The sequence below is a fragment of the Rissa tridactyla genome, chromosome 8 (genome assembly GCF_028500815.1).
Source record: "Rissa tridactyla isolate bRisTri1 chromosome 8, bRisTri1.patW.cur.20221130, whole genome shotgun sequence".
Lineage (NCBI taxonomy): Eukaryota > Metazoa > Chordata > Aves > Charadriiformes > Laridae > Rissa > Rissa tridactyla.
This window is the reverse complement of record NC_071473.1, coordinates 34,427,340-34,454,157: the sequence shown is the minus strand read 5'-3', so window position 1 is coordinate 34,454,157 and position 26,818 is coordinate 34,427,340. Positions and strand designations below refer to the sequence as shown.

General features: G+C 35.9%; 1 protein-coding gene across 1 annotated transcript in view; it reads left to right on the top strand.

Moving 5' to 3' along the window:
* LOC128913758 (loricrin-like) overlaps positions 1 to 26,818 on the top strand; it is a 55,373-nt gene that overhangs the window by 28,317 nt on the left and 238 nt on the right. The window contains exons 9-39 of the mRNA XM_054211878.1: positions 1,166 to 1,210; positions 2,689 to 2,730; positions 3,658 to 3,690; positions 4,545 to 4,580; positions 5,784 to 5,822; positions 6,476 to 6,493; positions 7,071 to 7,106; positions 8,628 to 8,672; positions 10,618 to 10,647; positions 12,195 to 12,230; positions 12,545 to 12,586; positions 13,182 to 13,217; positions 13,532 to 13,573; positions 13,885 to 13,914; positions 14,613 to 14,654; positions 15,940 to 15,972; positions 17,435 to 17,455; positions 17,721 to 17,759; positions 17,883 to 17,924; positions 18,103 to 18,138; positions 18,253 to 18,288; positions 18,635 to 18,679; positions 19,677 to 19,706; positions 21,416 to 21,451; positions 22,071 to 22,112; positions 22,312 to 22,353; positions 23,267 to 23,308; positions 23,821 to 23,862; positions 26,201 to 26,242; positions 26,345 to 26,383; positions 26,772 to 26,813. Of these exons, the coding sequence (XP_054067853.1) occupies positions 1,166 to 1,210; positions 2,689 to 2,730; positions 3,658 to 3,690; positions 4,545 to 4,580; positions 5,784 to 5,822; positions 6,476 to 6,493; positions 7,071 to 7,106; positions 8,628 to 8,672; positions 10,618 to 10,647; positions 12,195 to 12,230; positions 12,545 to 12,586; positions 13,182 to 13,217; positions 13,532 to 13,573; positions 13,885 to 13,914; positions 14,613 to 14,654; positions 15,940 to 15,972; positions 17,435 to 17,455; positions 17,721 to 17,759; positions 17,883 to 17,924; positions 18,103 to 18,138; positions 18,253 to 18,288; positions 18,635 to 18,679; positions 19,677 to 19,706; positions 21,416 to 21,451; positions 22,071 to 22,112; positions 22,312 to 22,353; positions 23,267 to 23,308; positions 23,821 to 23,862; positions 26,201 to 26,242; positions 26,345 to 26,383; positions 26,772 to 26,813 (1,161 nt within the window). The remainder of the gene's footprint in view (positions 1 to 1,165; positions 1,211 to 2,688; positions 2,731 to 3,657; positions 3,691 to 4,544; positions 4,581 to 5,783; positions 5,823 to 6,475; positions 6,494 to 7,070; positions 7,107 to 8,627; positions 8,673 to 10,617; positions 10,648 to 12,194; positions 12,231 to 12,544; positions 12,587 to 13,181; positions 13,218 to 13,531; positions 13,574 to 13,884; positions 13,915 to 14,612; positions 14,655 to 15,939; positions 15,973 to 17,434; positions 17,456 to 17,720; positions 17,760 to 17,882; positions 17,925 to 18,102; positions 18,139 to 18,252; positions 18,289 to 18,634; positions 18,680 to 19,676; positions 19,707 to 21,415; positions 21,452 to 22,070; positions 22,113 to 22,311; positions 22,354 to 23,266; positions 23,309 to 23,820; positions 23,863 to 26,200; positions 26,243 to 26,344; positions 26,384 to 26,771; positions 26,814 to 26,818) is intronic.

Genomic DNA, 26,818 nt, shown 5'->3' with positions numbered 1-26,818 from the left:
GATGTCAGTATTCTTGCCTAAAAGATGCTTCACCACCTCTGATTTCACACATTAAGCATTTTTATCAAGCATTAACTTGACCCTTTTGAGGGGAAAAAAAAAGATTCCTTCCATCTTCCTAGAGGATTCCTACCTCTGTGTGCACATGTGCATGCAAACACAGTCACAAACCATTTATTTTATAGTTTGAGACATCTGGCAAAATGAAAATGAAACTATACTTATTAAATTCTTCATTAGGCATTTTTCTTATTTCTATTTTTTTTTACAATCAAAATAAAAGCACTAATTATACTTGTATTTCACTTTCTTTTCCACAAAAATTTGCAAAATTTCTCCAAACTTCACCAGATATGCAAGCATCTATTAAAGCTCCAGTATAATGTCTGTGTCACTTTTAACACCAGATTATATTTGCAGTTGAAAATTTGGGCATTTCACTGTCTAGTTAGCCTTTTAAAACTTCTAGGTTATGTATGTCTGTGGTCTCACTGATCACTTTCACTTCTTTAATCACAGAAATGTATACTTGGTTCTTAGTTCATTATTTCCACAACCACAATGTGCCTATTTGCACTTGAACTGTCAGATGCTTTCTGGTATTTCTCCAGTTTCTTGAACTGAGCTTCTCAAGGATGTATTTCTTACTACTTATTAGTGATTATATTTATTAGTGAATTATCTGGTAATATTCCACTTGTTCAATCTTCACTACTTGTAAGCGGAATTACCAGACTCTAAGAAATACCAAATATTTTGATGTCTATACTAAATACTAATTTTCTTCATTGTATTTCTTTCATACATAATACATACTCTTTTCTAAGAGCTGTTTCTCATCTTGTTACATAACAACCTGAAGTTATTAATTTTTTCTAAAATACAGACCGCTTAGTAAAAAAACTTGTGGATTTTGAAAGGTTACATGACCAACGACAAAGTTATATGAAATCCCAATGATGACTAATATGTCATACTAAATTAAAATTGTTACACCCAGTTAGCAGTGAACTGGTAACCTCTGTACTTGCTTATCCCATACTTGCATATACACATTGCCAGTTGCACAGCTTTTCATGCCATAAACAGCAGGCCTTTTCTTTTCTTTCCGCTGCCCCCACCTTTTTTTTAACATGGAAATAATTGACTTCTGTTTTTATTTCAGGGAGGAGGAGTAGTCTACACAATAAGCAAGAGTGGATGTGGCCCTGTAAGCACTTTTCTTACATTTACTTTTTTGTCCTCAACATAACTACATTTATAGTAACTCCTAGCCTTCAGTTGCGTTATTTATATGAGTGTTCATGTTGGAGTTTATGTTGCAAATAGAAAATAATGAAGAGAGAGCTAAAGATTAATATTGCAGTTTATTCAATGGTATGAAGTATCTGGCAAACAGATGTCAAAAAGTTAAATAGAAACATTATAGAAATAGAAAAAATAGAAAATAGATTATAGAATCACAAAAAAAAGGACTGGAAGGAGTTATCTGTTGCACTTACATTACACGTATTATACAAGTTGCCTATTCTCCCCTTCTACTCTAGACATGACTAGTGTGAATTTGTCTGCATGTTCTAAGTTGTTCTTCCTCTCAGAAGTAATCACTCAGATATCTACAGTAACTAAGGCTATTTCAGTTTTTCATTCTTTCATGCAGCAGGGATAATTGTGAAGTTATGAATCCTAGACAGGTTAAGCCTGTCATCAGGAAAGAGGTGAAAGATGCTGTAATGTGGTGCTGAATACAAGTATTTTTATCAAGATGGTGACTAATTGTATGGACTAAAATATTTGCAGATTTATGTCAAATATATATAATTATTTTGGTTTTCTTTCAGCAAGATAAGATTTTTATTTTTTAATGCAAAGTTACTGTGTTCAAACACTTAATATAAAAATGAGAAAAAACTTGAAAGGTAAATGAAGTCAAGTTTACTCTTTCTGTGTCAATGACAGGGATTTTTGCTTGTTTTTTATAATATAGCAAGTAAGCAAAAATAAACTAGTTATGTAGTTTGCTGTTGCTAAGCACTATCAATTGCCTCTTCAAACTAGAAAAATGGGGATGCCTCAGCAGCAGCAAGGACAATGTTTCCAAAAATGTAAAACATTCATGTCATCAATGCTTGTAAAATGTAAAATTTATGACAATGTATATTGGGTTTTTGCAAAGAAGAACAAAGTTACAGTTTTGGGGGAAACTATTGATTATATTAATAATGACAAGTGAAATTTACTTTAAAAAAGGAACTATTTATGCTGGACCGTGATATTTTATATTTGATTGACGGTAAATCAGGAAGGTGTTAATTTTTGTTTCTTTCCAGTTTCTCCTTCCTAATTTTTACATGTTGTGTATGTGTACATATTACATACATAATATGTTTTAACACCAAGCATTAAATTAAATCTTTATAGTTTATTTCTATTAAAATAATATCTTCACAGTGGCTGTTTTAAAATGTTTCCTGAGTACCCCTAGATAATCACTGTTATACAAAGGGCTAATGCACCTGGCTCTTATGTTCACACGTGGGTGTTCATGCATTAAAAGTGGAGAGTACAATACTCTCCTTATCATTTACCCTTTACATAAGGATCAGTCAGAATTGAGGGTGTCTGAAGTATGCCTTTTCTTCTTAAGCAATTATAGAAGAGAAATAACTGGTTTCATTTTTTTCTTAGGGCGGTGCTGCTGATGCATATAGTCAACACGCCTGTAGAGATGTAAGCTGCTTATATATGTATTTGCTGATTGTCTACTACTATGCTTCTTAACACATCTCCTTATTGCAAATTGCATTTGATTCTCTTCTGCAGACCTATATTATTCTTCCTACATATATTAAGGAAAATGGTGGTAGTCTGAGGTATTATTCTGAGATTAAAATCCAAAATTAAAAGGTGTTACATTGTCACTTCCTTGAAGTGTAATCATTTATGTTATAGTGGCTACTCATTACCTGTTATAAATGCTTAATTTGTTAGCCTACTGCAATGTCAGAATTCTTGCTGCATAATGCTTTTTATCTGTTAAAGTAATTGTCTTTGGATATTGTATATTGTGCAATATTATTTGGGGGGTTTTACCATCTTTGTGTATTAAACCAATAATTCTTTAATTGGTTGAGAAAATTCTATTGTCAATCTCATTTATTTCATTTTCACATGAAAACAGATTTATTTTAAAATCTAACATATTTTACATTTTTAAAATCATGAAGGCAAGTGAAAAAATCTTATCAGAAAGATGACACACTCTCTAATGCCTGTTAGGAACTGAAACCATGGCCAAGAAGCTCCTTAATCATATGCTTTACTTTAAATACATCATTAGTTATATTAATTCCTAAATATTAAACATATTTCATCTTTGTTTAATATGTATGTGTAAACTGTATTTGTGATAGAGCAACATTAATCTGATAACTACAGTAGAACTTTTGAAAATTTTTACTTCAGTTATCTTTAAGCAGGTTCGGTATACTTTAGTATTGCCCTAGATTTACTGGAGATGAAATCTTAAATAATCTTATAGTAGATTAAATCGGTTTGATTTGAAGTGTACATCCTCTAAGGAAAAAAGTGATGACTTCTAGATATAATTAACAAATTATTGTACAAATAAATACCTGATTTATGTTTTGATTTCAGGGTGCATCTGGCAGTGGTCTTACCTATGGTCAGGTAACTATGTGCTTTCCAAGATGTTTTCAGAAACTAAGCAGTTATGCCCAAATTTTACCAAAGAATAATAAAATTCATGGAAGGGGATAAAGGAGGACTGTCTTCAAATGGATAAATAACAATCTTATCTGGAAATAACTGAAACAGATGAGTTACATGTTTAGGGGATGTTGTAATATCAACTTTGTTGGAAGTTATTAACTTCTGTTTTACACAGAAACTCGATTATATTTATTCTGTAAATGAACACCCAGTTACATTTATTATGATTTTCCAAAAGTCAGTGCTTTCTTTGATAGTAACTAAGAATTTAAAAGTATTTTTTGTGGCTTTTGCCTATGCAATAGTACATATGCATTGATGAAATGGAAAACTTCATTGCACATTATTTAATGCTTCATTTAAAACACTTCTATTCTTATGGTGCATCCTATTTATTCAAGTTTATATTTCAAAGGTAGGTTTTTTTAGTTTTGGGGGACGGGTTCTGGAGTTTGGGTTGGTTTCTTTTTTGATGAAGTTAGAAGAGATTGATTTTTCTTTTCTACCAATAGATTATTTTTTATTATAAAAAACTTCCAATTTGATGTTAGGTGAAACATTTGCAACTTTTACACAGTGCTGTGTAAAACTAGCAAAACAATTGGGGTTTGTAGGAAAAAAAAAATTAAACCAGTTGATTTATTTCAGTTGTTCATTTATTAATTGCCTGTACATTAATATTTTTCTTCAGAATCTTATTTTGTTTGGTACTTTAGGGTAATGATGTTAGCTGTAATGTTCTTGTGGAAAATAGTGCTGTTAATTTGTCATACATTTACCTAAGCAAAAAATGGATTCTGTATTCTCTACAGTCTGTCCCTTCAAGCAGTTCAGATTCCAGTAAGAAGGTAAGAACTCCTTTTCTTTTCAATTCAAAGGGAAAAAATTCTTAGAGTTTTAACTTGGCATGACTCATTTTATTTCAGTGGTATTACAGTTCCGTTTACTGGTTAAGACTTTTCAAGGTTTTAATCCAGATAGATTGATTCATATGGGTTGAATCAGTTTGCTTCTTAGATGACTAAGACTAGCAGTGCTATGGTGGCTTTTGTTGATAGTTGACTTCATTGTGTATAAAATAAAATTCCATACGTGTTCATGGGGATCTGTTTTAAAAAAGTTAAGATAGCGATTGTGATGTAATAAGGACTTTTAAGTATATAGATTATGTAATTATTATTCAGATGTGGCTGGAGAACGTGTGTGACCCAAATGAAATCAATAGAATTCGTATTACTGTTGAATTTGACTCATAATATTTACATGGACTCTTCCTCTCACTTCAGTCCCCAGGAAGCTCAGGGCTAATACTATGGTGTGTTCAGTAAACGCACAGCGTACCCATTATGTCCTCACAGATATTGGGTTTTTTCATTTTAATTTCCCATTGTTTTAAGAATTTAAAATATACTGATAGATTATTTTTTAATAACTTAGTTTAAAAAAAGTAATACTTCTCTCTATTTTATATTAGAATTCTTTACTTCGGATAGCACCAACTCCTTTTTTTACACCACTGGATAACATAAACTGTTTTCGGTTTAAAAAAAAAAAAGAAAAAGAAAAAAGAAAAAACCCTTCTAATCAGAAAACATTAAAACCTGAACAGAAGATACTACTATTGCATTTGGCTTAGTTGTTTTGAATTAACTCAATATTAAGCCTTTTTTTTGGCATAATACTGAATACAGAGAAAAAAAAATTGAATGTCTAGTTTGGGGTGGAAAGTTGAAGATCAAAAAGGACACATAGTGTACGGGTACAATAAATGAAATCCTGCTTCTGCCTCTACAGCTGAGTCATTGTGTAACTGGGAGCAAGTCTTCTATCTCCTTATACTCTTATGTAAATCATGTATATGTATATATTCTTCTTTGCTTGGTAATGTGCATTAAAAATTTTTATAAAAATAGTATTTTATAAAAGTGATCATCCATAGCATTATACTCAGAGTTTGTAGATTTAGAGAATTCACTATTCTTCATTTTCCTAACATACTTTATTATTTAAATAAACTCTAGGATGGGTAAATTTCTCTGATTTCCCTATAGGTAGTGGTCATTGCCAACAGCAACCCTTTTCCACCTGTGGTAAGCAGTTTTTCTCCACAATGCTCAGAATTTTGACTCAAAAAGCTTTCAAATATCTACATGCTTAATTTGTCAGAAAGATTCATGGTGTATGGAGACAATTCTTTGGCAGACAGGGTTTACCCTAGGTGCATAATTATCTTCAGGGAAAGCCAGTAGTAAGATAGCTACAAATCTCGTGGTCCTATGATTGCTATTAGTACTTGAAGAGTTATTGGATTAGCTGCAGATTCCAGGTCTCGCAATGCATACAGCATCTGTGTTCCTGAATAGTTCTGATTTTCTGTTTCTATTGCAATTTCTTTTGTAAATTCACTTCCACTCTCACTTTTAAACTATTAGATTTCCACTCTGCTTACTTGGAACTGATACAGTCAGTCAAAAGTAAGTTTAGCCTTAAGGTAGTTAAAGTGAGTTTGTATGACGTAGCATTTGATATATATGTTTTTCTGATGTCTAGTTTCTAATCAAACATGGTGTTGTTCTAACCCAAATGAAGATTAAGATGCATTTGTTCTATGCTATCCTTTCCGTGGATTTCTTTCACATTTGGTTGTGTATTGCATCCAAAAGACAGGGCCCTTTTCCTGACGGTTTTCTGTTTGCACCAGCCCTTGTGCAAATAATTAAAGATTGTTTTGTTTCATTTGCAGCGTCATACCTACCCCCAGGTAAACATACTTTTTTCTTATGATTTCTAGAATAGTAATATAGTTCTTATGGGATCAAACCAGTTGCCTCAGGATGGTGTCCGCTACCCTTTTATATTTGTCCCTCACATCCCAAAATTCAGCAAACAAATGATTGGATCAGGAATTGAATTTGTATGTGTGGTGATATATCACCAATGCAGGTGACAGTGAGACAGGTTGGAGGGATGATGATGTCTTAGCTTCACCCACCACATTTGGAAAAGCTGAGCTGACTGGTAGTGCAAAAAGGGTGTAGCCTGTGCTCTGCTGCTCTCTACATAAGCTGTAACAGAAGCAGATGCAAGCGTGCAAAATTACTCCATAGGGGCAGGCCACCTCACCAAACTTTTAGAGCTGAGGATAAACTAGTTTAATAGTAAGTGTTAAGAATTTGATACTCCATACATCACACATACAACCTGTCCCTTTATTCTCACAAGCAAAATAGTACAACTTGGTATTTTCTGTTTAACTGCATTGCATTTAAACAAGCCAAATTAAATGTTTTCTGTTGTGGTTTTTTGGGGGTTTTTTTTGTTCTTTTTTTTTCTTTCAGAGTTTGGGAAGTTCTGCTACTAGGATCATAATACAGGTAGACATTCTTTCTCGATTATATTTGAGTTTTAACTGAAGCCTTGTCTCAGTAAACTAAATAATGGTTCATCTCTTTGGGAATAAATAAGTATGAATAACTTACAGATATCTTCGATATCCACAACCTACAGTGGTGGAATAGGATGTTTCTGTGGTTACAGCAAAGTGGATATCCTACTTGGTTGCTGATTAAAGACCAATGCAGCTGTTTCCTACAGCCATAAAATATGAAGACCTCTGCATGCTAATTACATAGTGCTCTCAAAATTTGCAAAATTTAACCATCTCAATCTGCTCAGGAAGGTAGATGGAATTCTAGAGCTGAAGCTTGAATGTTATTTGATATTAAATCAAATATGCATAAATCAAAACCTGCAGAGTTCCATGTTCATTTAAACAGTCTATTTTTTTAATAGAAACAACTAGTTCAGTGTTATTTTTTTAAAAACATTGCACAGTTAGGGCTTAGGTGAACTTTTGTTTGCTGTTCTATTTGTAACATTGCTTCTTGATAACCAGGCACTTGGAAAGCTCATTACAATCCAGCCTCATTAAGAGCATGTTTGTAAAGTATTATGGATATCAGGCATATTTTTTCTGGGTCCTTTGCAGTTTTAACCAACCTACCACTCTTCACGGTTTAGGCTCTTCTTCCTTCATACGTTAGTCCTCCAGACTGTCAAAATAAATTCTCACTTTCACTGAAATATCAGAAGTAGGTGAACCCAGCTGAAATTTGTCTTTTGAAAATCATTGCTTTCAAAATGTATAGCAGTAGATTCTTCCATAACTAGTGATGAACGCTGGCAGAGAAAGGAATAAGATTTCCTTGTTGTTTTATTTCTGCATTTAAATGTATAGTGTTTTGATTTCACAGGTTAAGTATTTTCAATGCATATATATAAAAATAAAACTGATATATATATATCAGTTTATATATATAAAAATTATATATATATATCAGCTTATATATATAAATAAAACTCTCATAATCCATGTACTTCACGGGAATTGAAAGATCTTCTGCAGTGACTTTTCCTTTGGTTAAATTCTAACTGTGGCTTTTCCAATTTTTGTTTTGACAAAGCCTTTGTCAAAAGTTTGTTGTGCTTATTCATGAAAAAAAATCAGCCATAATATGAACATAAATGGATATAAGTTTAATGACAGTGTGTGATACATTTGAAGGCAGAATTATTTAAATTCATTTGAAATACAACAATATGACACTACAATGTATTATATGATGAATTTTCATTAAGAAAATGACATCAAGATGTATAAATACTTTTAACAGTTTATGAAGGATCCTTATATACTGAAGTATTAAACACTGTAGTGGTTGGAGATGGCATAAATAAAGAACAGGTATAAGGAACTCTTTTTGGCTTTCAAAATGTCTAGTAGATATAAGGAGAGAGTTACTTCTTGAAATTTATTAGTATGTTAGCAATTCCTCTTAAAAAATAAATGCAATTACTCTTAAAAATAAATAACTATTTCTTTTGTTCCTGAGTAGGGTGGACAAAGACAGCAAAGCGGCAGCAGTAGTACTTATGTTCAGGTAAGTGAACTTAAAAAGGATTAGAAATATTTCTGTAAACTTCACTAAAACAGGGCCAGCACAACTTGGAAATAAATTATTTCCTACATTTTAAAATTTATTTCACAGGGTGCAGATACTTCTATTTCTCTGATTTTTGTTCATAAAATTGTCATCTGGTACTGGTGTTCAACCAATCACACATGGAGATACATTTATGAGTGTTACAAACAAAAATAGTTGAAGTTAAATGACTGTATACCACTCAATGTGTCCTCTAAAAGGGGCGTAAAAGTCATGGCACTGAGAGGAAGTGATTCTAGACTCAGTGTCACACTATAAATCCCATACTGGTAGATTCAGACCTGATGTATATTAGATCTCAAATTTCCAAAGGTTGTGAAGGATAGTTGCTTATCCATATCAAGAATGAAGGAGAATCATAACTGTGGACCTCTGTGCAACGTCTTTCAGGAGACAAAGCTACTTGTCTGAAAAACAAGTGTATAAATTTAACAAATACCGAAATAATAATAACATAATTTGTTGCGGAGTAACAAATGAGAATAATCATTGTATGAACTCAAGTATGAAGGCTCTTCAGAGTTCCTCTTCTTTTGGGGGGAGTGGGGATGGAGGGGGAAGACAAACATCTCTCAATATTCTCTGTACCACTACAAGCAACGAGGAAAATGTTTCACAAGGGTAGGTATAACTTCTAGGGACCAAGGCTGTAGGTACTCAATGTGCACGAGGTTGGTAGTCTGTGTCTCAATTTGATTCATGGCTTTTGCTGAGAGTAGGACAATCTGCTGAACAGATGCTAGTGTAATGCTCTATCTCCTTAGGATGAGGAAGAAGCTTTTTTTGGGGGTGGGAAACCCCTGTGCAGCTGTACTTCCATAAACATTATGCTCTTTGTAGCAGCCTCCTTGTCAAGGTGCTAATTATCGTCTGGGGTTTTTTTTTGTAAAGGGTTCCCAAGGCAGCCAGTCCTATGGCCAGGTGAGACTTTTCTGCTGAACTGTATTGAGCTTTTCTGTAGGAGCCTGCCTTGTAAATGGACTTTGGGGTTTGGTTGGTTTTTTTTTTCCCCTTCTTGGTGCTGCTGAGTGGTCCTTGATTTTGGTTTGTACCACTGAATTACTGTGAAGGGAGAGGAACATAGCACAGAAGAACTTTTAGTGGAAATGGGCTTTTCTGTCACAGCTGTGCTACGACTACAGCTTTGTTTACAAATGAGTTCTTGCCTTTCTTAAAGGGCTACCGGCCTCAAGGTGCCAGCTCCTATGGCCAGGTAAGCATCAGTCAGTATACACCGTTTGAGAAAGCAAAGTGCCATGGCACTGCAAAAGCACTTAGCAAGCACTCAGAAGATGAACTTAACTCTGAAAGTGGGTATTCTCACACTCAAAATTGATCCCCATGCTACTTATTTATCTGGAATCTCAGCATGTGAAATCATGACATGCAGCATCATTGTGAGGGCCAGGAGGAAGTCCAGGCTCTTCATACTGCCCAGCAGAGCTTCAGAGTGTAGTTGCTTGCTTCTCCTAATGCAGGCTGGATCCCTTACAAAAGGGAAATAACCAAATGGTGTCCTTGTCTTAGGGTGGGCCAAGTTACTCAGGCAGCAGCAGTTCCTATGGCCAGGTAAGCAAACTGGATATTCTGTAGGAAGTTCTTCACTGATCTCTCTGTGACCAGCATGACTGGCAGATTTTGAGAGTGATGTTTCGTTTTGTAGTCTGCGTCTCAATAGGACAATCTGCCGTACATATGCTAGCACAATACTCTATCTCCTTAGGCTCGGGAAGAGGCTTTTTTTGGGGGGGGTGGGGGGGAGGTGGGGGAGGAGGAAGGGGGGTGGGAAACCCCTGTGCAGCTGTACTTCCATAAACATTATGCTCTTTGTAGCAGCCTCCTTGTCAAGGTGCTAATTATCTTCTGTTTTGTTTTTTTAAAGGGTTCCCAAGGCAGCCAGTCCTATGGCCAGGTGAGACTTTTCTGCTGAACTGTATTGAGCTTTTCTGTAGGAGCCTGCCTTGTAAATGGACTTTGGGGTTTGGTTGGTTTTTTCCCCTTCTTGGTGCTGCTGAGTGGTCCTTGATTTTGGTTTGTACCACTGAATTACTGTGAAGGGAGAGGAACATAGCACAGAAGAACTTTTAGTGGAAATGGGCTTTTCTGTCACAGCTGTGCTACGACTACAGCTTTGTTTACAAATGAGTTCTTGCCTTTCTTAAAGGGCTACCGGCCTCAAGGTGCCAGCTCCTATGGCCAGGTAAGCATCAGTCAGTATAGAGCCCTTCAGAAAGTGGAGAGCCATGGTACTGCAAAAGGTAGCAGACTTCAAGTTTTTGTTTTTCTTTCAATTTATATTGTGTTCTCAAGAAGAAAAAAGAAACAAATCTCTGGATCCGTTTGAAAACTTTTGTTCTGAAAATGACAGTTGTGTTTTTAATGGATATCTGCAGGAAGCATGGTTTCCCGTTGCTATCTGATCTTTTCCATGGGTATCGAACTTTAAAATTTATGCTAGAAATAGTCTATTTAGTGCTTTTCCTGTACCAGTTGATTTTCATGCTACAAGACACATTTATAGTCAGTTCTTTGCTGTCTCTGTTGGTCTCTGTATGGAGAAACAGCATTGAGGAGCTAAAGAGTACTGGGTCAGTTCCTCAGCAGCAGGAAGATATTCTTAGAGCCTGCAGCTGATGCATGTTTACCTCCCTTTACAGTTTTTATGTGTTTTAAAGCATCCCTAAGTTAGCTATGAATTTTGCAGGATCTTTATCTCATCAGATAGCAGAAATAGACAAGATAGTTCAAATCCTTTTTGGTAATGCCTGTCTTCATCACTCTCCCAGACAGCTGTGGCACAGGTCTGCATGTACATGAAACATCTGCTCTTCTTTGACATTATATTGAAGGCAGATTGCATCAGCAGCTTATAGTTTCCCACAGTAATTTTGTGTTACTGAAAGTTTTTCAAAAGGTACTGGCATCCTTGACTAATTCATTTGACCTGCAACTTTTAATTGAAACAAAAGAATGCAATTTTACGAATCTATATCTTTTCTAGGATTCTTTCTTAATTTTTTAAAATTATTTTTAGCCTCTATTTTCCCTCAGAGGAAGGGAATTGTGCAACTGGGGATCACCAAAAATACAAATATAGGAAATCAGTATTCACCGACCATTAGACATCTAAGCCCAGTGTCTGAGACACACCAGGCAAAAGAAACAAAATAAGAAAATTTTGCATCCCTTCAGTGTCCTGGAAAACCTTCGTAAGACTAGAGTCCTATCTGAGATGGATGTGAAACTACTCTCGGATGGTCATTTGAGAAATACACTGTGATCATTGAGAAATGCAGTGATTCATTCAGAAAAAGAAATGTCAAAACAATTGTAGTTAAGCAGCAGAGTCTGTACATTCTCTGTCTTAATCTGCATTTTTTTCCCCACTAAGAGAGAAATGTGAGAGGCATATTGCTTCACAAATACAATAATAATGAATCACTAATTCCTTTCTTACAGGGCTACCAGCCCCAAGGTGCCAGCTCCTATGGCCAGGTAAGCATCAGTCAGTGTACACCATTTGAGAAAGCAAAGTGCCATGGCACTGCAAAAGCACTTAGCAAGCACTCAGAAGATGAACTTAACTCTGAAAGTGGGTATTCTCACACTCAAAATTGATCCCCATGCTACTTATTTATCTGGAATCTCAGCATGTGAAATCATGACATGCAGCATCATTGTGAGGGCCAGGAGGAAGTCCAGGCTCTTCATACTGCCCAGCAGAGCTTCAGAGTGTAGTTGCTTGCTTCTCCTAATGCAGGCTGGATCCCTTACAAAAGGGAAATAACCAAATGGTGTCCTTGTCTTAGGGTGGGCCAAGTTACTCAGGCAGCAGCAGTTCCTATGGCCAGGTAAGCAAACTGGATATTCTGTAGGAAGTTCTTCACTGATCTCTCTGTGACCAGCATGACTGGCAGATTTTGAGAGTGATGTTTCGTTTTGTAGTCTGCGTCTCAATAGGACAATCTGCCGTACATATGCTAGCACAATGCTCTATCTCCTTAGCTCAGGAAGAGGCTTTTTTTGGGGGGGTGGAGGGGAGGTGGGGGAGGAGGAAGGGGGGTGGGAAACCCCTGTGCAGCTGTACTTCCATAAACATTATGCTCTTTGTAGCAGCCTCCTTGTCAAGGTGCTAATTATCGTCTGGGGTTTTTTTTTGTAAAGGGTTCCCAAGGCAGCCAGTCCTATGGCCAGGTGAGACTTTTCTGCTGAACTGTATTGAGCTTTTCTGTAGGAGCCTGCCTTGTAAATGGACTTTGGGGTTTGGTTGGTTTTTTCCCCTTCTTGGTGCTGCTGAGTGGTCCTTGATTTTGGTTTGTACCACTGAATTACTGTGAAGGGAGAGGAACATAGCACAGAAGAACTTTTAGTGGAAATGGGCTTTTCTGTCACAGCTGTGCTACGACTACAGCTTTGTTTACAAATGAGTTCTTGCCTTTCTTAAAGGGCTACCGGCCTCAAGGTGCCAGCTCCTATGGCCAGGTAAGCATCAGTCAGTATACACCGTTTGAGAAAGCAAAGTGCCATGGCACTGCAAAAGCACTTAGCAAGCACTCAGAAGATGAACTTAACTCTGAAAGTGGGTATTCTCACACTCAAAATTGATCCCCATGCTACTTATTTATCTGGAATCTCAGCATGTGAAATCATGACATGCAGCATCATTGTGAGGGCCAGGAGGAAGTCCAGGCTCTTCATACTGCCCAGCAGAGCTTCAGAGTGTAGTTGCTTGCTTCTCCTAATGCAGGCTGGATCCCTTACAAAAGGGAAATAACCAAATGGTGTCCTTGTCTTAGGGTGGGCCAAGTTACTCAGGCAGCAGCAGTTCCTATGGCCAGGTAAGCAAACTGGATATTCTGTAGGAAGTTCTTCACTGATCTCTCTGTGACCAGCATGACTGGCAGATTTTGAGAGTGATGTTTCGTTTTGTAGTCTGCGTCTCAATAGGACAATCTGCCGTACATATGCTAGCACAATGCTCTATCTCCTTAGCTCAGGAAGAGGCTTTTTTTGGGGGGGTGGAGGGGAGGTGGGGGAGGAGGAAGGGGGGTGGGAAACCCCTGTGCAGCTGTACTTCCATAAACATTATGCTCTTTGTAGCAGCCTCCTTGTCAAGGTGCTAATTATCTTCTGTTTTGTTTTTTTAAAGGGTTCCCAAGGCAGCCAGTCCTATGGCCAGGTGAGACTTTTCTGCTGAACTGTATTGAGCTTTTCTGTAGGAGCCTGCCTTGTAAATGGACTTTGGGGTTTGGTTGGTTTTTTTTTTCCCCTTCTTGGTGCTGCTGAGTGGTCCTTGATTTTGGTTTGTACCACTGAATTACTGTGAAGGGAGAGGAACATAGCACAGAAGAACTTTTAGTGGAAATGGGCTTTTCTGTCACAGCTGTGCTACGACTACAGCTTTGTTTACAAATGAGTTCTTGCCTTTCTTAAAGGGCTACCGGCCTCAAGGTGCCAGCTCCTATGGCCAGGTAGGCATCTGTCGGTCATGAGTCAGTATATAACATGTATGTGATGTTCCCATATATGTATTTAGAATTCTGTGATTTGCTTTTTGAAATTATATAGTAAATTGTCATTATAAGTAAGAGTTTTGAGCTTTTTTTCATTTTAGTCTGGGAACAGTAGCTCATTGAAGCAGCTCTTTCCCATACAGGAAGGAATGCATGCAGATATCAGCTTTTTGATGCGCTATAATATTCAACATACACAATACTTTACAAGAAATTTCCCAGTAGCTGGTATTCTGCCCTTTAAGCAGTCAGGCAGCTAAAGCCTTTAAAATTTATTTCTGTATTTGAAATGGAGAAAAGTAATAAAGTAATATTTGGATTATTGATATGCTTTTTTTTTTTTTTTTTTTCTTCTCTCAAGCAGAGTGGTTCTGCGTCTTCAGGTGGCAGCAGTGGTTGTGGACAAGTAAGTCCCCTTTCTCCAAATTATTTGGAAGCTAGACCCAGCTTTCTTTGTAGTAGTAAAATAATTTTTTATAAGTTATATAATGTTTGTAGTTGGAATCTTTTTTTTTCATTGTTAAATGGAATTATCTAGCACAGAGATGAAGAAAGTCTGATATTGTTGATCCCTCTAACCAAAATGAAATGGCTTCTCCCATTTCGTGTTACACATAGAGGACAGACAAGTAGTCATTCATCTGTCTACTCAGTAAACAGATATAATCTTTGCTTGGGAATGATTTTTGGATGTTACTGCATTTAGTTCCTATAGAAAGTGATAGGATCAGAAGGTGGCTCCTGTGGAATAAGAATTAGATTAATAGTTTTCATCCTAGTTCCATTTCAACTTGTGTATGCCTACCATGGAGTAAAGACAGTGTCTTCAATCATGAGATCCCAGATGAAAGGGTCATGGATGAGGCCATGATAGTAAACCTATGTTCAAATAAATATATTTGTGAAAGCAACAGGAAGGAAAGAGAAGTATAAATACAGAAATTTTTAGCATAAGTATTTAGCAGAACTATTAGGAATGGTATGAGTTACGTATGAATGGAAATGCATGTGAAAACATTGTAAGAAGCAGTACAAGGACACAGTTAACAGAAATTGAACTGATAAACTCTGAAGAATGTGTTACTTCCACCAAAGCTGTGTCGCAGGTTGACTTACCAACAGAAGACCTGTGCTCTAATAATGGGAGGGTGACAACCAGGGTAGAACTCATTGTACGTTCTGTTTCTCATCCTGTTATCCCAACAAGAAGACTGGCTGTAACCAAAATATACCACAAACAGGGAAATGAAAGGCATTGGGCAGCAGCCCTGCCTAAGATGGGTGAATCTAGCAAGATTCTGAGGTAGGCAGTCACACAACAGTAACTGTTAATTCCTAAAAGAACTGTCCAAGAAAACCCCTCCAGTTCATCTTTATCAATTAAGAGGAACTAGGATGATACAGAGAGACAACAATTGCAAGCCTACCTTGCTTTCCATGTGGCACGCAAATAGTCCTCCTTTGATATGTGGGCACATGTCTTGGTGCTTGTGAGTAGGTGGGTATGGGAGTGACAGAGGGTAAAGCCACAGACTTAAAGGGTCAAATAAAATTAAACTCATCCTATGTAAAGTTTTATGTTGAGTTTTGTTACATTAATTCTCACATAAGAAATTTTAAGAAAGCTAACTACTTTTCAAGAAAATGAAAATTTGGGCATTTACCTTTTGGTTTGTTTGTTTTTTTAACAGGGTTATTCATATGATAGCAATCCCTGCCACCAGGTAAATGTTGCCTTCCTCCTCCGATTTTAAGATGCATCCAAAATGAGTTTTGACACTAACTCAATTAGTACCAACTTCAGATTCATAGATATAATATTACCAATTATGAGATTAGAACTCACTATCTTCCTATACACAGGAGTTTGGGGTCTTCCCCTCCCCACTTTTTCCTGGCATTATGTCTGTGAAATGTCTAGTTCTATAAGATACTAAGGCCAGATTCTGGAAAGAACAGGTCCACTGCAGAGTTACTCAACTGGCGCTATTTAAATGAGGGATGGACCTCACCAGCATATTGTGGACTTTTCCCTTCAAAACTTAGAAAATATTTCAGGACTGCTGCTTGAGGTTTGTGAAAGAGACTGGCTTAATTCATGCAGTTTGTGCAGTGAAGTATATAGATAGCTACGCGTATATTTGCTACAAGTTTCAGTGTTGGAACTCTAAAACCCACTATCCTAAAAGATGTCTGCTGTGTTTAAAGAAACAACCTCTGTAAGTGTTAAAAATTAGTAAGGAAACAGCAATGGTTATCTCTTTTTTTATTCATGATATTTCTCTTGAGTCTTACTGATTTTTTACAAGAAATAGAAAAATTGAATAGATCATTGTATTAATAAATAACATGTATTACCAATATAAATATATACTATATTTATAAATATACAAAGAACATAAATGTTGCTAACATATATTATTGTAATGTGGTATATGTATGCTATATGGAATATATTTTTGTAACTTCAAAGAATAATACATGATATAGGTATGTATATTATTTTATAATAGCTTTTCAAGTTTTTTTGTAAAGAGGAGCTATTTCTTTCTAAGACTAAAGGAAACACTTAAATTTTGTTCTAAAAACTGATAAAACATTGAAAGATAATACTTTTCATTTCATTTTCCTTTGTCTCTTCTGGATGAAGTCTCAGCTCCATTTTAGTGAATGGCAAATATCCCACTCACTTCAATAGCTCAGGATTTCACTGTTCTTTATGATGCACTTTTGACACTGACACCTCTATAAATATTTCTTCTCATTTCACTTTTAAACTACATTCCTTTTTTAAAGTTGAAACATATTGAGTGCTCTATTTAAAACCTTTTCCTCAAGGCCACTGAATCTCAGAGCTCCCAGCTTTCTGTGTAATAATGCTACCAGGGAAATTTTTCATTCCATTTGTACAAATTAGGTTTTCTACAGGAGAAAAAAAAGATACGTTGTCTAGAGTCTGTTCAGAATGCAACTCGTCTTGACGTATGTTCCTTGACATATGTCTCATCTAGTATTTACCTTTGCACTGTTGGCAATCTATGCTTACTACTTTAGAAATCATACCTATATTGCATACCTGCCTCTGCTCCTTACTTCTCCTAAGCAAGTATCATAACTTTCATTAAAAATAATCCATAGCCAAACAGTAAGTGTCTAATGCATGCATAATTTGTGTCTCATTTACAGGATGGATCACAGGGTGGTCAGGTAGGTAGCTCTTTATTATCCATTTGGGAAAACATTTTAAGCAGCTCTAATTTAGAGTATAGCTTCCTTGCTTGTGAGGGTATAGACTCTTGCAGAGTCTCCTGAGCTTCAGCCTGTAACTCATTCTCTTCAAACGTACTTTTTTTACTAGCCCTGAAATTCCACTTACATAGAAAGAACTCTGCAACCTAATAAAGCTAGCTCTGTGGATTCTGATCAAATTCAGCTCTCCAGCATTGTAACAATTGTTGTTTTGTTTTCACAGGGTGGGTCATACTCCTCACAAAACTATGGTGGTAGCCAAGTAAGTAGAGATTATTATTTCCTCCCACAGAGGTTTTACTTCACACTGGTTCCATGATGGCTGATCAATAGCCAATCTGCAGTATTGTAATATTAATTCTAATATTTTATTTTTTTTTGTTAGCAGGGTGGATCATCATACTCACAAAATTATGGTGGCAGCCAGGTAGGTAGACCATGATTTTCTCCTGGTAAGGATTTTTATAATATCTGATAAATTATCTAGATATCTAGAAAGTTGTATTTGTTCAAAGGAATCCCAGGCAATTGTTTACTCAAGCTTTACAGCCCCCCAACAAAATCAGTGTCTTCTGAAGTAGCATTTATATTTCTTTATTTTATAGGGTGGATCCTTCTCACAAAACTATGGTGGTGGCCAAGTAAGTAATGCTGTTTCCCTACTTGTACATCACTTCATACAAGCTTTAGCCTCTGCTCAGAATCAGGTTTTCTATATCATAATTTTCTCTGATTTTGGTTTGTTTGTTTTAAAGGGTGGATCCTCCTCAGACACCTACTATGATGGTCAGGTAACTAATTCATTCTTTCTCCTAGTTACATATTATTCCATGCTAATCTTTGTAGTCCCTGCATCATCTTTCTCAAAGATGTAGTAAAACATAATACTTTCCATAGTCTTTTTTTGGTTTGGATAGATTTTTGGTTTTTTTCTCTACTGAAGAATGGAACATTCCCTGTAAGCAACCATTGCAGCCATGTGTTTAGCTCCTTATTTTCCTTTTAAAGATTTTACTTTAATTAAACTCAGCTTTTTCTTTGCATAAGCCTCAATTCTGTCTTGCAGAGTACAACATCAAATTGTATTTTAACCATCCATTTTTGTGAGGAAATAACTGGTATCTGATCTCCTTCTAGGATTCACAAGATTCCTCAGATGATAATCCCAATGCTTGTGATGATGTGAGTATATTTTCTCTAAAATATTTTCATCACAACATTTTTCATGTAGATGGGAAAATATTGCACTGCTAGATGTGAGCAGAATGATTCAGAAAGAATGTTGAGTTCCCACAGTAATAGCTGTTTCAGCAACTGCATGTTTTTCTTACTGAAAATTGTCATGCGTTTGCAGATACATTTTGTGGTTTTAAATGCATTTAACGTCATGTAATTAAGTAGCCTGGATGAAATTGTTCAGCTTGGAGAAGAGAAGGCTTCAGGGAGACCTTCTAGTGGCCTTCCAGTATCTGAAAGGGGCCTGCAAGAAAGATGGAGAGGGACTTTTTAGAAGGGCATGTAGTGATAGGACAAGGAGTAATGGCTTCAAACTGGAAGAGAGTAGATTTAGATTAGATATCAGGAAGAAATTTTTCACTATGAGGGTGGTGAGGCACAGGAGCAGGTTGCCCAGAGACGTTCTGGATGCCTCATCCCTGGAGATGTTCAAGGCCAGGCTGGATGAGGCTTTGAGCAACCTGGTCTAGTGGGAGGTGTCCCTGCCCATGGCAGGGGGGTTAATGGTCTTTAAGGTCCCTTCCAACCTAAACCATTCTGTGATTCTATGAAATGAAATATGGATAAAAAGATTTCACTGGCTTTGCAGTAACAGAAAATTTTGCCTAAAGTCTAAAGATACATTTTACAGTAATTAAAAAAAAATAAAAATAAAAATCCCTTAGACAAGCTTTAAATACATACAATGAAAGAGAGAGAAGAGAGACTGTGGCAGATATTCCACTGCTTTTCATGTTACCTTTCTACCAATCTGAACATGCTATTAAAATATTTTTCAGACTGGAATGGTAGGATTTCAAAGTAATTTAGGCAAGGCTGTGGAGGATGTAAGCATCAAATGATTTTTGTCATGTCTGTATGCAGTATCAGAAAGAATCAGGTTTCTGTAAACTTACTGTATTTAAATAATTCTTAAAGAAGGAAATAACTTCTTCTTTTCCAGAATGACACTACCTATAGTGCCAATGGTCGGGTAAGTGCTTTTTTCCTTCTGCAGTATTCAAATTATTATGATTAATGACAGTGTTAGTAACTGAACACTTCTACATTAGACCTGTGGGCCTCTAATTGGAGTGTATGATTGCTTTATAATACTCTACAAAAAGTTAATTAAAGAATGAGATATTTGATGTTATATTTCTCTGTACTTAGTCCCTTCTAGCCGTTGTCAAGGCTGCTGTACAATACTTCTGAGAATATATGCTATGTATATACTAACACAGTTTTTCTGAAGTATATGCACTTTGACTGGATAATTATTTGCGAATTAACCATCTGTGTACATGAGGCATGTAGCCACCTCAAGCTTTTTCCACTTGTTCTATTTTAAACTTGCATATATGCTAGTATTGTAACATTTATTCCCTGGTAATAGTCTTTCTGTCAAGACTTTCCATCTGTCCTACAAATTGTGATTAACATGGATAGCTCGTGACCAAGCAAATATACTATGTGTAAGAACTTCTTTCTGTTCGTAGAAAAGCTTTTTCCATCTGTTACTGCCATCTAGAGTAACCTTCTGTCATCAGTTACTTGCCTTTTCTTCAGTTGTCAGCCATGTACTTTACTGCTTTATTATTTTTCCTCTCTAGTTCTTTAGTACTGCACCAAAAATGTATACTAGGAAGTAAGGAGGCCTTCTGAAAACATCTTTTGGTTTTGCTTGTATTTTTGTTGAATGTGTTGCATTAGGTTTAATGCAAACAGTTCTGCAAAAAAAAAAAATCCTTCAGCAGCAAACCCTGTTTAAGTGTCATCACTTCCTCCTTTGTTCACAAAAGATGATATTCTCTTGGTTATCGCTATCCAGTACATATTGCCGGACTTCATTGTAAAAGAGTTTGCTTCTAAATGTTCTCACAAAGAAGGGTGGGGGATGTTAAAAAAAAAAAAAAAAAAAAAAAAAACCAACAACAACACAATTTGTTATAGAGATTGTTCTCTAAATCCCAGTGGTTGTGCTGAGGGAGACTCCACTAAGCAGGAACTTTTGATGAAGGAGTGATAAGGTGAAAACAGATGAAGAATATGCTTTTTAAGACTCTCAGTGATAGTAAAATGATAGCTGTGGCAGAACATAGCTGATGGCAGATTGCAGAATTATTGAGAAATTGGCCAAAATTCAGGTGATGAGCTTGACACAAACTTTTTGTTACTACATCCTTTACTGATAATTAAGCCAATTTACTGAAAAGTGGAATTACCTTTTGAATGTACTGTAGACATAGCTTGGTAAACAAACTATTTTATACTTTCACAATTTCATACTGAATTGTGAAAAAAATAAAAAAAAGAACACTAAAAGAAAGTGAGACCTGGCTACCTCACTCTTTAGTAGATGCGTTTTATGGTGTAGGTAAGTCTGAATTTTGTATTGGTTCCACAGGAATAGGCTGATGAGGTTTGCATTCCTGTTTGTACCATATGAGGGTTTCAGCAGATAAATGACACTTTCCTCTCTTGCTCCAAAGCTAGGCTATCAATGTTAGTTGCTTTTATTTTCAAAGAACTCTGATACAATATTTTCCACTGTGTTTTTTAGTGAAAGGGAGGTCAATTCTCTGGATACTTTCCTGTCCCAAAATATGCCACCTTGACAAATTTAGGTAGATTTTTGCTGAAAGTATTTTGTGTGAATGGCTGCATCTATAAAGTAATAACGAGCTTCTGGCTCCTTTACAGAGTTCTGGTTGTGCAAACAAGAAAGTTGTTGCCAGAGTAAGTAACCTTTTTTTTCCTTTTCTTTTTTACTGTTTGTAGGATTTTTGCCCTAACTATACCTAATTTGTCCCAATTATGCCTAATTTTTCACTAATTATATTTTTCCTAATTAATATTTACAGAAAAAGTAAAATAAAAATACCTTGGCTATTTGCTCTTTGGATTAATTTACTTTAAAGGATATGTGTGTGTGTGTGTATATATATATACACACATATATGAAAAAAAGACAAGAAGTATGTTCTTCAGGAAGCACATACAGAGTTGGTCCAAGCTAAAGTTAAAATTAAACGAGTGTCATACAAACAGAGGATAGCTACAATTTCGGCTGAACTAATATAGAATAATGAAGTAAGAAAGATTAATGTTTCGTAATTTGTTGTGCATGTTATGGAGGAGATACAGATAAGTGTATTGTATAGCTTCAAGTTAGACTCAGCAGTAGCCTATAAAAATGATGTGCAAATAACTTTTATTTTGCTATAAGGCATTCCTACTCAATGTATGCATTAATGGGCCTGGAGTTGTTATAAGTAAGTAATACGGAAAAATAGAATGCCTGTCACTGATCATAGAGTTTTCATGTCCTAATAGTAAATGTCTTTGGTTTTTACAGGATACATCACATGTTTTGAGCAGAAGAGACTACGATGCCCAGGTAATCCATTCTTGTCACTTTTTCTGAAATACTGCGGGTGTTACAGCTCCTTGGCATATTACCTACAAAAACAGGAATAAAGATCTAGTTTCCACAACAGAGTATTCTATTTAAGGTTAGGTAGTTCTTTCCCAATAGAACTATGTATTTTAATTTATTACCCTTACAGAAAGATGAGTCATTTCTTGTTTCTTCACAGAACGAGTCTTCTACTTCAAATAGCAGCCACACTAACGTCCAGGTAATAACATGGTGTCTACTGCGTGATCTCATTGCAAGGAGCTTTCTGATAAATTATATTTCATTTCTGAAAATTAGGTTCCACTAATTTATCTGTGCTGAAGGTTGCTATTTTGATTTGGCAGCATTTTCCCTATAATGTTATAATTTTATACAGTTGTAAATAATTATAATGGGCCCAGAATATACTGTCTCCTCTGTTCCTTCACTCTACTAAGCAGGTAAGCATTGCACGTGTTTCTTTACATAACATGGTGTAAAAGTTGTTTGCAAAACACAAAAGAAATAGTTTTAGAATCTTTTTTTCAGAAACAGTCCTGTTCTAGTGAAGGTAATGGCCAGGTATATAATTCTGTTTCATTTAGAATTTGGTAACAAGGTACATCTTGTGATTATGTACTTCTATTCCAGAAGTAGGTCCAGCTTTCATATTCTGTAGACTTATGTACTGCTGCAGCAGTGTATATGTTATAGAATTATGTGAAATTTAACTGATCCAGAGTGTCACCTGATTCTATTTTTCTTAATATTTTGCACTGTACTGGTACCCATCAGCTTCCCAGAGATCTGGAATCCCACTATGCCCAGCATTATGTAGATGTAACACTACGATAGTCCTCTGTCTCAGAGAATTTCAAGTCTAATTCAATAGTACAGTCAGATGTCTGGGCTCCAGAGAGTAACAGCTGTCTTAATTAGTTTTCCTGATACCCATTCCCTGTGTATTGTGTCCAGTCACTAAGTTTCATCAAAATTTATGTTTTCACAATGATTCATACAGAGAGTTCTGAACATATAATGTTTGTTGATGCAGGGAAGTAGTACAGTTTGTCACCTTACTTCTCACTACATTATTTTATACATGTTAGATTCTGATAAAATGTTTCCATAAAAAATAATTTGTTTCTTCACAGGGTGGATCATTTATTGCAACCGGTGGTGGATCAAATAGTCAGGTCAGGATTTTCTCTATTTTTATCTAGTCTTGTCAGATAACTTCCTGGTAATTAAACTAATTAAATTCAGGAGTCAGAGTTTAAGTCCAGTAGTTTTGCATGGGGGATTGTTGATGTTATGCATTTAATTGTAAATGAAGTGACCCTGTTCAGATAAAATTTATCTGAAATGGCTCTCTGAAATCACTTCTTAGCACTGTTTCAATTTCACGCATGGCTTATTGGTAAGACCACAATGATGATTCTCTTGGCTACACAAATAATTCTATCTTTATGAGGCATCTGGCACTGAGACATAGCACTGAGAGATATAGTATCAGTCTAACTTCCACAGGAAACATTAAATACATAGAGCTATGCTGTCCCCTCATTTGTTCTAGGTATAGGAAAGATCACAGTTACTCAGTAGTCCCACAGTCTTTCTTCCTCTAAATGCAGTTTCACATCTGAAACGAGATTTTATTTTAAATTTTCACAAAGCAATAATTATTTCCTCTTTTTTTAATTTATAGGGTGGTTGCATTTGTCCTGATGGAAGCAGTGGTAACAGACAGGTAATTCTCTTTCCGAGTTTATACTTTCATCTGCATAATGAGTATTTTGAATTAATCACCTAGTAAGTACGGACACTTGGGTAACACTAAGCATTATTGATAATTTCCTTAGTATGGGTAGAATTATATACAATGAAATGGAAGAATGAGTCCCACTTTAACTGCATGATTACCATTTGGCCAGTAACTTTCTGTAACTGTGCTTGGTAATACAGATGCTCTGTCAGTTGACTGTTATGTGCTAATTATTCATTCATTTCAATAAAACAGAGTCAATATGCCCTGCAGTAACCATGGGATTTAATTGCATCCAGCTTAGGTTCCTTGTCCTTCTCATTGGCGCAATAAAATACTGCGACTAAAATGTCAAAATCTGGAAAACGTTTCAAAAGATAATCTCTTAAATCAGTATTTAAACTATTCTTTCCTATAAACAGGATCACTGCAATTTCAGGATCAGTGGCACTGGATAAACTTTTTTCTTAGGCAATGCCTCTGTGCCAGGAAAAAGCCCAAGGAATGTGGCTACATGGGCATTATGTACTAGCTTTACCAGGCTTCTGGCAGGCAGGTGCTGCTTCCAGGTATTTCTTCACCTGCTTCCAGGCAAAGCCAGGTGAACTTGGATTTTAAAGTCACCTGTCTTCTACTGGAACACTTATTTTTGAAGCTTTTATTGAAGCTGTATTTACATAAAACCATTTGAATGGTGGAATATTTTTTTCAGTTTTCAATTTCAATAAGAATCATATTATGGATTTTTTTTTTTTCTAAAAAGCATGCTATTTAAACAAACTAATTGTATAAAAAAATTGCTGCTTTCTGAACTTAATTGTTATTAACTTTAACATACAGCAATAGTAATTTTGGTCAGGTAAAATACTGTCTCTTTCATAGAATTGAGGCTGAGCAGTAATCATGACCTACATGTTTTAAAATATAGACTAGTCTATTAAAATAACTAATATTGAAACTTAATTGAGGAAAACCTTCTTTATTTGTCATGTGATTGTAATGCTATGTAAGCAAATCCATTTACAAGGAAAAAGATGGACGTCTATGCAAGTTTTCATACCAATAGGGCCTTTTTCTTTGCATGCTTAAATTGGTGCAAAAAGAGGCTTAGTTTTTCATGGCAAGGCACCACAGCTTGCCCAGGGGGAGGAGAGTGTATTTAGTTGCTATCAAACAATAATTTTCAACATGAAGAATATAAGACATCTATATTGGACATGTTAAAAACCAGTTCTCAGTGCAGATGTGTCCACTTTGATACATAAGAGACTTGTATTTGTTCGTGATATTATCAGCTGATAGAATTAATTTATGATAAACTAGGTAGCAATAGTCTTGATCTTTGTCTTCACCCAACAGTAAAGTTCAGTGATATTTGCAAAGGAATAAACTGAATTAAAAACTGGACTTATTTTCATTTTCTGTCCAGGGTCATTCCTCTACATACAGCAGATTAGCATGTAAACACATTGGCCATGATAGGCAGGTTGATTCTTTTGAATAAAAAAGCAAGGTATAAGTAGATGGATATGTATAAATAAACCAGCTTTCACAAATCTTACTCAAAAGAGACAGTCATTTATTTCCATGAAGATTCTTCAGCCTGGAGGAAAATTCCCACAAAAGGCTTTCTTCTAAATGTGAAAGCTATGAGTTACATGAAGGTGTCTTCAAACCTGGAAAAGATTATAAATTAAAAGTCAAAGCTATACATATTTAAACCATCTTGTTTCAAAGGAAACAATGGGTTTCCTTTTGTGGATCCCCAAATTCCTCACACTGCAATTATTCCACTTTTTCTCTAAGCTTTATCCAAAGGCAAGAGCTCAGTCTACAAATAGTCTCTGAGGAAGCAGTCTAACCATAAAATAACACTTTGCTTGTTTTGTATATAAATGGGATGTGGCAGTAATAATGGATGTTATGTACTGGTAAACAGTCTTCTCCTTTAAGTGGTGAGATGAAAAATCTGCTCTCCTAAACCCTATTTATACTTTGGAAGTTCAGTATTCTGGCAATTTTTAAAAACATGATCAGGGTCATGATCATCTGTAACAATATAAAGTCTGCCAGGTACGACATAGGATTCTGTGATTAGATAGAGTAAAATGAAAAGTTATTATTCTTTTCAGGTCTTTTAACCTGAACAAAAAAGTCCTTACTAAAGGTTTCCTTCTCCCTAACAAAAGTAACCAGTGTCGTCTTTTAATGGTTGCAGTAATGTCCTTTTTGAAAGCTCTATTTTGAAAGAATAGAAATTCAGAAATGGACTCACTTACATGTCTGTTTGCAAGAAAAAAGTTAGTCTGTGTTTTCATTTCAGGGAGTCCCAGGTTCTTCATACAGCACGTATTCTGGTAACCAGGTAAACATTCAGATAAAATGCCCTATTCAGAAACTCCACCTAAAACCTTCTCTGAAGGAGTAGCCAAATATAAACCAGTAACCCATTCTGTCTTCTGCACAGGGAGGGCCTTTCTTCTATCCTGGAGGATCCTATGGACAGGTAGTTGTTCTTCCTCCCTTACCAGGAGAACGCAGGCTCCCAGCATCCTGCTTCCTTCACTCCCGATTATAATTACAGACCTGACAGTTGTCTCTTAGAGTAGAAAACTTAAATTAACCCTGATGTAACCTAGTAGTGTGAGGTTTGACAGGGAACAGTGCAGAATGCTATCCACAGTTTCCTTGCAGAATTCAAATTTCAACAGGCTAAGAAAATTACCACTGGAAGACTTCTTCCACTTTAATAATACTGGTCTTGATTTTTGTTTAGGTACATAAAAGTTAGCTCAGAATTGAGAGAAAGGGTGTAAAGTTGAGAACCAGATACGCTGGTATTTAAATACTCATCTTGCCTGCAAGAAAACAGTTGGTCTGTGTTTTTCTTTCAGGAGGGCCCAGGTTCTTCCCACAGCTCTTACTCCGGTAACCAGGTAAA